This window comes from Varanus komodoensis, unplaced genomic scaffold (genome assembly GCF_004798865.1).
Source record: "Varanus komodoensis strain SLA01 unplaced genomic scaffold, ASM479886v1 scaffold34_3, whole genome shotgun sequence".
In the NCBI taxonomy this organism is placed as follows: domain Eukaryota; kingdom Metazoa; phylum Chordata; class Lepidosauria; order Squamata; family Varanidae; genus Varanus; species Varanus komodoensis.
In genome coordinates, this window is record NW_025335855.1 from 1,403,926 (window position 1) to 1,415,809 (window position 11,884).

The 11,884-nt window shown below is 60.4% G+C and overlaps 1 protein-coding gene across 1 annotated transcript in view; it reads right to left on the reverse strand.

The window, feature by feature from the left end:
* The window catches only part of CRIP1 (cysteine rich protein 1), a 7,078-nt gene extending 6,708 nt beyond the window's left edge, over positions 1–370 (reverse strand). The window contains exon 1 of the mRNA XM_044439376.1: positions 251–370. Within this exon, the coding sequence (XP_044295311.1) occupies positions 251–290 (40 nt within the window). The 5' untranslated portion in view covers positions 291–370. The remainder of the gene's footprint in view (positions 1–250) is intronic.
* Positions 371–11,884: the final 11,514 nt, after the last annotated feature.

The window sequence follows — 11,884 nt, forward strand, 5'->3', positions numbered from 1 at the left end:
GCCGGGGCGGCGAGCCGGCGGGCGCGGGGTGCGTAGCCCCTCCGGGCAACCCCGCGTGCCCGGCGGCTCCGCGCCCGCGGGAAAGCAGGCAGCTGCCCGCCGCGGTCGGTCGGTCGGTCGCGTCCTGCCGGCGGCGCGGCGCCCCGCGCCCCCAGCCCTCGGCCGTCGCCACGGCGCCGCGCATGTTGCGCCGGCTGCGCCTCCCCTCCCCTTGGCCCCGCTGCCCGCTCGCCCCTCCGCCCGGCCTTACCGAAGTAGACCTCCTTCTGGCAGCGGGGGCACTTGGGCATGGTGCGGGCGCGGGTCGACCTGTCTCGAGGCGGGCGCGGCGCGGAGTGCGCGGGAGGCTGCGCGCGCCTGCGGGAAAAGCGCGCCTCGCCGGCCACGCCCGCTCGGCCTGGGGCGGAAGGCGGCCGGCCGCGCCCTCGGGCGCCGCTCCTGCTGCGCGGCGAGCGGCTCGGGCGTCCCAGCGCGGGCGGTCCCCGGGCCGGAGGCTGCCCGCTCCGGGCTTGGCACACGCGTCCCCCGCGTCGGGGGCCTGGCGGAGGCGCCGGGTCGGTCGAGGCCGCGAAGGGCCGCGTCGCCCCTGCTGGCGAGGCTCGCTCGGCTGGGCGCGGGCAGGGCCGCTTTTGGCACGGCCCCGTCCTTGGGGGCTTCGCCCGAGACCGGATCGCGAGCGCGACACGGTGCCCACGGAGCGCCGTCCTGCCCGCGGGGGGAAGCCTCGGCGGGGCTCGCTCCACCAGGGCTGGCCTGGGCGCGGGGGGACCTCGGAGGGCCCCCTGCCGGGGCCACACGCCTCGCTGGGTGGCTTTGGGCCAGGCGCGGCCTCTTGCACCCACGCTTCTGCGCAGGGTTGCTGCAGGGGCAAAAATGGGGAGACCTCCCACTCCTGAAGGACGGGGGCACACGGGGTCAAGTCCGACACATGCCGCTCATGGGTGTAGAGGGGCACGTTCCCGCCCCCAGTGGCCTGACCTGTAGGGAACTCACAACCAGGGAATGAGCTTCCCCGCCCCACTCCAGATGCCGTTCTGGGCAAGCACAGCTGCCTGGGAAGGAGGGAATGGCCCTAGGAGGCCAGGATGGGTTGTGCTGTTACACGGCTGTATAGAAGCATTTCCTAGCCTTAAGCTTCGTCACACCGTCTTGGATGCGCACCTCGACGCGCGATGAGTGGTCTTGGGGATGCCAGGAGGCACCAATGCTGCCAGGAGGCGAGCTCCTCGCAGGGTCACCTGAGGCGGGGCAGTGAAAGGGAGACACAGTCCCAGGTGCACCCTCCTCTTCGGTTGAGCAGCCACATCAGCAGAAGGGGGTGGATCTTGCTCATGGGGACGAGGGGAGCGGAACTGCCGAGGGGCAGCTGGTGGGCCGGGGCAGCAGGCAAGGCCCGCTGGCAGGCACCTTTCCTGGGCAACGGCCGCGATGCTCGAGCTGACCCTGCTCAGCACCGCTGGGAAGGCGGCAGAGGTAGACCAGCCCTGAATTCTCTTCCCTGGGAAGCCCCGTGCCAGACAAGAGGCAGCACCGGAGACTCTGGGTGGGAAGGCGCTCAGCGGGCTGCTGGGGAAGGGCCAAGGGCATGTACAAGTAGCGCTGTCACAAACGAGGCCACTAGATTAAGCCCGAAGGGACGTCTAACGGCTGCCACGCACAGAGGTGAACGCAGCTGGGAGGGGGAACATGAGGAGTGCGGACCAAGGCAAAGGAGAAGCCATAAAACAAGGGATGCAAAGAATGAATAGAGGCCGTAACACAAAATCTGGCCAAATGATATCGGTCAGAACTAGTGGGAAACCTTTAGCCATAACGACACGCCAGCAGCAGATGCTGAGGACGACCCTTCCCCCTCATGACCGCCCCCTCCGGGACGGCCTTCCCATGAGGGGTCCCCAGCGCGACAGCCTCTGCGCTTCCAGGCTTGCTCCCAGGGAAAGCTGCGCTGGATGCGCTCGAGGGAGGCTGCGAGGCTGCGCGCCGCGCCGCGCTCGAGCCGTCCCTTTTCTTCTGCCGGCTTTCCTCGCCTTCCATACCCTGCACTGTGGATACAGTAATGCGGATGATCTTGGCCTCGGGCTCCAGTGAGACGCCCTTGTCCTGGTGATCTTTCCTAGTGCTTCGTGTCTGACTCCCTTTAAATCAGTGCCATTAGTAAATATTTGCAGAGCCAGCTGCATCAGAGTAGGAGGGACCACCGGAGCGGGGCTGGGCTGCTGGAACCAGCAACGAAGAGGCGCGGGCCATTTGGAAGGCGGAGATTTGAAAGCGCGCTTTTCGACGACGCAGGTGGAGGCTGCCCGGCAGCGCCGCCAGTTGCCCCACACGCCGAGCTCCAGATGTCTGCCCGCGGAGCGCACGTCCGGGCACCGGCGAAGCAGCCCGCACAGCGCGGCTAGAGGGGTCCCGCCCTGCGCCTGGAAGGCGGCCCCCTTCTACCCGGTCCCCGCGGGCACCCCATGGGCCACCAGGGGGGCGCGACGCGTCAGCAGGGGGTGCGGACCGCCAGAGCCCTCCGACTCACGCGCGGCGCCATGAGCCGCTGGTGCGCCGTCGGGCTCGCGGAGCCCGGATCCGGGAGAGCCGTTGCTGCTGCGGCTGGCGGTGGCGCCGCCCTGGCGGAAGCCTGGGCGGGGCAGCAGCCGCTGTGCCCCGCCGGCCGCCCCCCGGGCAGCCCGGGCAGAGCTTGCCCCAGCCCGCCGCCGCATGCCGGCCTGCGAGCGAGCGCGGGTGGCTGCGCGCTGCGTTTCCCCGCCTTCGCTCTGCGGTTCCTACCTGTGGCCGCGGCGAAAGTCCCGCGCTAGCGCCACCTGCAGGCCGCGCGGGCCTCTGCGTCCAGGGGCGGGGGTGGCGGGCGGCCTTTGGCGCGGCCTCTCATGCGAGGCGAGACGATGTGCTGGCGGTGTCTCGACTGCTTTGGTCGCCACGACGGACGTGCCAAGGGCGGAGGTGGCCTGCGCTTGATAGGGGACCACTCATCCGGGCACCGCTCTGCCCAGCGATTGCCTGCAGGAGCGAGTGCAGCTCTGAATGCCTGGGAGCAAATCGGGGCAGAGCTTGCAGCCTGGCACCGGCAGCCGTGCAAGCCCCCCAGGCCCAGGCTGTCCCACCGCCTCCACCCTTGCCCACACATGGCAGCCAGGAGGGAGAAAGCGGGCAGCCTCTCTCCGGCCCGCGGGCTGCCCGCTGCCATGCTGCTGCAGTGCATGGCAGGAGAAGCGCCGTGGGAGAAGAGAGCGGCTTCTCGCCCCCCGGGCTGCCCGTCTGCCGCGCTCCTGTGGCCACTCCGTGGAGGCACATCGGCCGTCCGGGAGCTGGCCCACTCTGCGCTCACCGGGCAAGCCCCGGGGCCTCGCTGGACCCCTCCGCAGAGAATCCCACCCCTGCGTGACGCCCTTTGTGCGCGTGGAGGACTGTGGCAGGCAAGAGCTGGGTGGCCGGTGGGGGTGCGGAGCAAGAGCATCTTGTGCGGGCCTCTGCTTCCAGATCTCCCGGGGAGCGGAGGGCAACTACTGCCTGCTCTCGCACTGAGGAAGCTCAGCCGAAACCGGCCCACCTGTAAGCCACCAGTGCCGTCCTCGGGGCCGTGGGGCACAGGCAGCCCCCTCTTCCCGCAGCAGACTGCCAGGTGGGCCACGGGGCCCTGGAGGCAATTCCACCGCTAGCCGCCCGGCAGTCCCGGAAAGCCCCTCTGCGGGGAAACCCCACTGGGCCGCGGCTTTGTGACGCAACAAGCCACTGCGGTCTTCGTGCGAGCTGGTCTGCTGTGTGGCCCACACCCCGCCACGCACGATACTTCAGTGCAGCGTGCTTGGGTTTGGGGCCCCCCAGACAGAAAGGACAGTCCAGTGTTTGGCCGCTCAGCGCCACGGCTGGTTGCCGTGTCCTCCGAGCAGGAAAGCCTGACCCGCCGTGCAACCAAGCCTGGGCCTGCAGGGCTGCCTGGCCGCTCGCTGGCTGTGCCGCCTGGTCTCGCCTCCCCGCGTGACAGCACGAGGTGCCTTGCATGCTCGACGGCCCGGTGGCCGGGCAGGGAGCGGCTGTGGCGGTGGTGGCCGAAGGAGCTGGACTCGGTGGCCCCAGACGCCCCCTGGCTCCACTGGCTGATGATCCTAGGAGCCATGGCACTCTCGAGCTGGAAGGAGGTGCCAGGCGGGCGCGGCAGGGCCGGTCCCAGACCCAGGGCTCCTCAGCATGCACATTAACGATTTGGATGAGGAGGTGCTGGCATGCTTATCGGATCGTCACACACACAACTGGGTGGGGCAGCCAATGGCCTGGGACACAGAAACAACACTCAAAGTGGTCTTGGCAGCCTGGAGTGATGGGCTGAACGCGACAGAATAGCACCGGCGGGCAAATGCCAACTTCTGTGCCTCGGGAAGGGGGCCAAATGCACACTTGCAAGATGGGAGGTGCTTGACTCTCGGGATTGTTGCAGGGCAATGAATAAGAGCCACCAAGGTGATGTAGACGACCAGTGTGGCGCGGTGGGCGAGAGCACGGCACCGGGACTCAGGCGACCCGGGTCCTGGTCCCCGCTCGGCCCTGGAGCCAAATGGGTGACTCTGGGCCAGTCTCAGACTCTCAGCCCAGCCTACCTCACAGGGTTGTTGTGGGGATAAGACTGAGAGAAGCAGCAGGAGAATGATGTAAGCCACTTCGAGTTCTTTAAAAGAAAAAGTCATATAAGTCTGCTAAATGATAAATATATAAATAAAGGAAGGATATAAATCAATCAAATAAATAAAATACTAAATTAAGAATAAGTGTTATTTCCAAATCATGTGAGATACTAGTACCTGGCAAAAAGAAGAAAGCTGGGACACAAAGCTAATATAATAATAATAAATTGGAAAGATCACCTCCCATGTACAATGGGTTGTATTTCATTATTTAAAATAGGGGTCCTCAAACTTTTTCAGCGGGGCCAGTTGATAGGTGCTGGTGCTGTGTGTGGGCTGCCAAGGCAGTGCCGGTGGGGGGGGGCTGGTGAGGGGGGCGGGGGGCACATGCGCACCAAAGCAAGGCAGGGACGGGGGGTGCGCGGGGTGAGGCGCCGGCTTGCTTGCAAGGAGATCGTTTTCTCCGAGCGAGACCAAAATGATCTCCCCGCATGGAAGCTGTGCCCTCGTGCACACCTGCGCGCATGCCCAGCGAGTGCAAAACCTCTGGGGTGGGCCGGCTAAATGCGCATGGTGGGCCGGATCCAGCCTGCGGGTCTTAGTTTAAGGACCCATGATTTAAAACATTTCTATCCCGTCCTTTGTGGAGCCTCAGGACGGCCTGCAACAGTTAAGACCTTAATGCTCTCAGTATATAAACAGATGGCATATCCATTCCATCTTCAAATGAATACTTAACTGGATATCTGGTCCACTTTTGATGAAGCCTGTGCATAACTTCTAGAAAGGCTGAACCTCCAACCCCCTGGAAGTCTTTCAAGCTCAGTGGAAGGGGGGAGTCCAGGTGCTCGTGGCCCCCACGTTGGGGCCCCTGCTTTAAAGTAACTGGCCTGAGACTGGGTGTCTGAAGGCACATGAATCCGCTGGCATCGCAGCCCTCTCTGTGGGCCCCCTCCCCTTCTGGGCTTCGGCAGGTGGGGCCGGGGGGCTTCCGGTGCCCCTCTGTGGCACCCAGCCTGGAAGGCAAGTGGCTCTCCTGGGAGGGTCCGCAGGCCACGCTCACAGCTGTGGGGAGCCAGGCAGGCCCCCTCGATCCAGCCCAGCCTTAAAATCCCTTTGCCCTGGTTTCAGTCACTGCCCAAATGTCCACGATCAGTTTTGGTTGTTCAAATTGCTTGAAAGGGCTTCCATTTTATTTTAATTTTTCTGTTCTACTGTAAGCTGCTTTGGGAGGGGAAACAAGTGGGAATTTTTTCAAATGACTAATGTCTCTTTCCAGCCAACCCCTGCGTTATGAAATACTTCTCAGAGGCCGTTTGCTGGGCAAGAGAGTGGGTGGCATCCCTGGCCCACATTCGGGAAAGGAAACGCAGACAAAAGGGGAAAACTTTCCATGCCACATCCAAATGTCATGGGTTCCAGTGACCATGGAAACCCGGCTGAAAGAAGTACATAATTGGCTGAGGCGGCTGCAGTGAGCAAACCAAAAGAAATTATCTTTAAAGTCTGGCAAGCCAACTGTGAGGGGAGGAATTCTTCTGGTTTTCAATTTGTAAGTTAGCGGTTAAGTAAGAAATGGCCTTTTGCACATATTACTTTCAGCATTTCCCTTATGCCCATCGCCCTCCTTCACACCCACTCCGTACCAGTCTCTCTGGCTGTGGATGTTCCTGCGATCACTCAGCAGCTGAGCTTACATCCTTGCCTGAGAACACCTCAGCCCCAGGGCGAGGAGCAGTCCAGCCTGAGGGCCTTTCGCAAGGAGCCTTCCTGCCTGCAGCTGTCGCCGGCCTCTCCATATGCGAGGCGGCTTATGCTGCGCAGAGCCAGAGCAGGCGGACTGCGAGCACCACGATGCCTTCCAGCAGGGAGGCGGAATGCGACGGGGGCCCGGCCTGCGGTGGGGTGGTCAGCCGAACTGCCCCGGTCACCGCCCAGTCCTCATGCCTGCCCCGCAGGCAGCAGACAGAAGACTCTGGTAGTGCCAACCCTTTATCCGCTCCAGCCACGAGGCGAGTTAATGACAGATGAACTCCACTGCACACCTGCATGCCCACATGCGGGACATCCCTCCTCTGGGTTGCCACTAGCATTTGCCGGAATTGGGAGAAGTGATGCTTTAGAGTAGGGTAGCCAATGCGGTACCACGGTGCCCACACGCACCCCAAGTGGCGCTCGTGAGAGGGACCCAAAGCACTTCCTGCAGGAACCTGGAAACTTGTCATAATAAAGCAATTAGAAACATAGAAACAGAGTGAGTCAGAAGGGGCCTCCCAGGCCATCCAGTCTGACTCCGGGCTCCAGGCGGCTCCGCTCACGACACGCCCACCATGTGCACGCCCAGCCCATCCCGGGGGAGCAGCTGTGGGGCAACGGAGCAGTGCAGCTGGAGGCCCCAGAAGCTGCACGGGGCTTCAATGCCCGCTGCTCCGTCCCATGGCAGCAAGAGCCGTCCTGCCAGCCCCCTTTGCTCTGGCTCGCTCCCCCGAGTCCCGTCCCTGCCTGCCCGAGGCCTGCCCCACCCCGGCTGTTCCTGCTCTGCCCTTGACTCCAGCAGGGCTCTGCCCTCCCAGGTATGTGGACCCATCCATCCTGATCGCACCTCGTTCTGGAGCACGGCGTCTGGCTGGTCCTTGCCTTTTGGACTGTGCCCCTGGACTGTGTGTTCGCCTGAACCTCCTTGCCCCGCGGCTCCGAATCCTGGGCTGGCCAAGGACGTGTCCCTTGCCTCTGGCCCCCTGCGCCCGCAGCAGGCCTGCGCCCGCCTCTGCGCCCTGACCATTGTCCCTGCCGCCACACCCCAGACCTTGCGCTGTCCCAGCGAGGCAGGCACTGATCCCCTGCCGCTGGGCAAGATGGGGCAGTGGGGGCCGGGGGGGCAGAAGAGCTTCAGCGGTCACTGCTCTTCCAGGGACCTTTGTGGTAACTGCGCGCCAGGACCAAGGAACCCATGGTGCTGGGGTCCGACGACTGGAGAAGCGATGATTAAGTGTGGGAAGCCGAGAGCAGATCAAACATACCATGCAGAAGTACCACGAGGGCATTTGGTTGGTGCAACAGACCTTCCTGTGCAAGACACGCCCGTGGCTTGTCATGTCACACAAGTCCAGCCTAAGCCTACGACTGCCAAAATCGTAGTTCACTGACAAATCACTGTGTCTGGAAGAAGTACTAAATGCACCTATAAGATTTTTCAAACCGAAGCAGGAGAGAGAAATATTAGTACTCCATCATCTAGGTACATCGAAATAAAACTATTTCCTATGGGGGAAGGAGAACTAAATGTGGCGCCAGATCAACAGCATAAATACTGAAAAGGGTGGCAACCAAGAGGTGTCCTTGTTTCCTTTCCAAGTAGTTTGGAAACTTCGGATAACAAGCCATTCAGCACAATCCCACCCTTCTTTCTGTGCTGATTTCTTTATCAGTGAGTGTGTTTATGCTTCCCGCTTTGCAAATATCCACCATTCAGATGTCCAAAAGGAGCAAAGAAAGTATTTCCCCTTCCATTTGCTAATTTCCATAAGAGGTAAATAATTTAAAAGTGTATGCACATCAATGAATATTAGACTGTTGCAAGACAAAATTTATCTAATAATCTCCTTCCAAAATGAAGCAGCTACTGGGCTTTACCATAATATGTTTCAAAGGATCCCAAAAGAAGTATTGCATGGCCAGCAACCAGCTTGCTCAGGAGACTTTGCAGTGCTCAGCCGACACAAAACAAGCGTTTCAGCTGAACGAGACGATGCCTGCAATCCGTAGGCAGGAGAGGAGATGCCAAACTGATTCTGCCTTTGTGGGGGTGTCCACAGTAGTTTCTCCAAGTGCCATGTGTGGCCATGGGTCCGCAGAAGTTTGGCCCCCTGCTTTAAAATAGGCCCATAGTGTCACGCACGCTGCTCCGCCCCCTTCACTGGGTGCCCCGCACAGCCCCCCGGCACACCCTGCCCTTTGCCACCTCGCTGCTCCGGCTTATCGCTTTATTGCTGCTGACTCAGCCCTGCCACGCCAAGGAATGCAGCTCATTCTGTGGGGCAAGGGGGAGGCCACCCCCTCGCAGCGATTGTCCTGGCTGCGGTTGGGCTCCCCCAGACGCGAGCTGCCCACTCACCCCCGGCCCTCCCGCTGGTCTTTGTCCGGCCAGCAGCCCCAGCTGGCCTGCCCAGCTGCACGCGGGCCTGGAGTTGGGTTTGCAGTGTGCTGCCCCGAGCTGTTCACCACCGGTGCCAGGTCTGCCTCTCCCGGGCCAGCGGGAGGCATTTTTATGCTCTTGGCCTTTTAATGTTTGAGGTTGCCTTCTGCGCTCGTGGTTTGGGTTCGGTTCCTGGTTAGGGATAGATGTGGAGCACTATATACAGGCTGTAATGTATTAAATGGTATTTTGAGCGTCTGAGCACATGTGCCACTGAATGGCAGGATGATGATGAGATACTGCTGTGAATCCAACTCTTCTAAAGGATCAAGATGTCTTTTGATATTTGAAATCTGAATATTTGAGATAATGCAACCTGCCCTGCCCAGCATCTTTAGACTGCCCTTCCTCCTGGAGCTTCCTGGGAGCCGTCCATGCAATCCCGCTGCGGATCTACTGTGAGCCACGGCACGGACGCCCCTCCTCGCTTGCCTGTCTGGGAGGGGGAGCTGCGGTCTTATGTCAGAACATGGGAAGATCCCTGCTGGAGCAGGCCAGGGTCCAGCTAGCCGGCGTCCTGCTCACACGGTGGCCGCCCGACTGCCCACAGAACCCCCAGACAGACATGCCAGCAGCCACTCCCTCCCAGCCGGAGTCCCCCAGCTGTGGGCACACAAGCACATGGCCTCCGAACTGGGAGCCGCTTAGAGCTATCTTCCCCTCCACGAATCTCCCCCTTTTAAAGCCCTCCAGACTGGTGGCCTACACTCCAAAAAATCCCATAGTTCAACTGTGCACCAAGTGAAGAAGTACATCCCTCTGTCTGTCCTAAACCTCCCGCCAACCATCTTCATGGGATGACCAGAGTCCAGTTTTATGGGAGAGGAAGAAAAATGTCTCCCAGCTACTTTCTCCACACATAATTTAAGCATCTCCTTCACGTGCCCCTTATTCTCCTTTTTACCTAAGCCAAATACTCCCAGCTGTTGTAGCTGCTCCACCTCCCTGGTCATTTTGGTAGCTCTTCTTGCAGTTCAGTAACATCTCTGAATTCTAAGTGCCACACCAGAGGAGTATGATCCACCTTGGAGGTTTTATTTTCAGTTCCTTTCCTGTGCCAACCACGGAACCCGTCTTTCCCACAGCGGCTGCACTGTGCACCACAACCAGGATTCTTGTTCGGTCGCCATTTGGCCAGATCCCATCAGCCTACGCATGAAGTTGGGATCTTTTGGCACACCATGCATTACTTCATCCTTGCTTATCCTCAGCCAGAGTTACCATTCCGATGCCCATTCTCGGTTTTAACCAGGTTTAATAATGTGGTGTCATCAGCAAACTTGGCCACTTAGTTTGGGAGTGCTAGCTCCCAATTCCAGATCATGTAGGAACAGGCTGAGAAGCCTCGGCTCCAGTACCGATGCCCTGCAGGACCCCAAAGCGTACACCCCTCCACTCAGCGCTTCTGTTCTTTGGCCGAGGCAGAGCCACGCGTTCGCTCGGGCTCTCGGGCGAGGAAATGTCGCAGCCTTTTGGAACGGAGTCGCCCACGGCGGGGTCCACGTGTCACGGCGTGCAGTACCGGCATGGCCTCCACCGCGAGAGTGCCTGAACGGTCACCAGGTGGAGCACAACCACTCCATCCCCACGGGCCAGTCTCTTCCCCCTCCATCGCCCGGCCAGTCCCCAGGGGGCACTGGGGCAGGAATGAGGCTCCGTGTGCAGCAGCCGTGGCGGCCAAGCACCCTGCCTGAATCAACGCTCTCGCCTCGAAAGGCTGGCGAGGCAGGCGGACCTTTAGGAAGCCACACAGGTTCTTTTTCAACCCGGCACCTCCTGCTATATGCTTGCTAATTTTATCTTTAATGTTTTCAGCCAACTTATCCATGACAGATTTTAAACTAATCAGCTTGTAATTTCCTGGATCCCTTTTTAACAATGGGCATTTCATTAGCTGTAGTTCCATCTTCTGGTGTGGAGGCTGATCTTAGGATATGTTATATATTTTTGTATTAATTTCAGCAATTTCCCAGTTCAGTTCTTGAAGAATCCTCCTTTTAGAGAAGGTCCATCTTTTCTAGTCAAAGGTGGGCCTCTTCAGTGTTCTTCCATTTTAATATGTGTTAAACCTGTTCACAGCACTCACTGTTTCCAGTTGGTTTGGCAGCAAGTTGCGCAAGGTGTGGGAATTGTCTCTTGGGATCGGGTCCGAGGTCTCATCTGCTCCATGACTACTAGCTCTAGGGGTGCAGCCCTTCGGGACACCGAGTAACTGAACCTCTTTGTCATGACTGGAACATGTTAGCCTGGGATAAGGAAGACCACCTACCATTCGGACAAGTCTTCCTGGATTTTTTCCTCTATCTTGAGTATTCCGTCTGGGGAGCAAGAATCTGCTCATAGTACTAAACTTGTTTTGGAGCATTTTTTTTAAATGGGACGGGACAGAAAGCAGCCTTTGCAGCAGACTCTTCAAGGCTCTGGGGGAAGCCCACGAGGCCCCGTGCTGGGCCCCTTTTTCCCAGGCTGGATGCGCCCCCCCGTCTCAAAAGCCAAGTGCTGGCAGAAAGGTGTGTCTTCGTGGACACCACCTCCACTCCTCCGCTTCCACACAGCACCCCCAGAGTTTTGAGGTGGGATCCTGGGAAACCCCAGTGTCTATCCAGCTTTACCATTTTACCCCAAGTCGACAGCACCTTGGGAGGGGCCAAACACGCAGGGACGTCTGCCTCCCCAGGCAGGGTGCGCGGCTTGTCACTCAGAGGACAAGCCTGCCACTCAGCAGGGGAGTCCCCCTGAACTGGCACTGCCCCCCTCGGGAGACGTCCGGGGCAGAGACCCCCGAAGAGACTGAGCCGTTGTGCTGCAGAGAAGGGCCCATGTGGCGGGGCCGCATGGCCGCCCACTGCCCTCTCCTGAGGGCAAACAGGGAAGGCCCCACGCGAGGGGCGGGGCAGGGCAGGGCAGGGCAGGGCAGGGCTTGGGCCCCTCTCGGATCCCAGCCTGCCCAGCCGCCCCCGGCCGCCCCCGTGGCACTAACAGGCCCGTCGCAGTGCTGCTCCGGCACCTGCGCTCTGTAGTGCGAGGCACAGCAGAGGGCTCTGAAGCGTCCTCGCTCGCACTT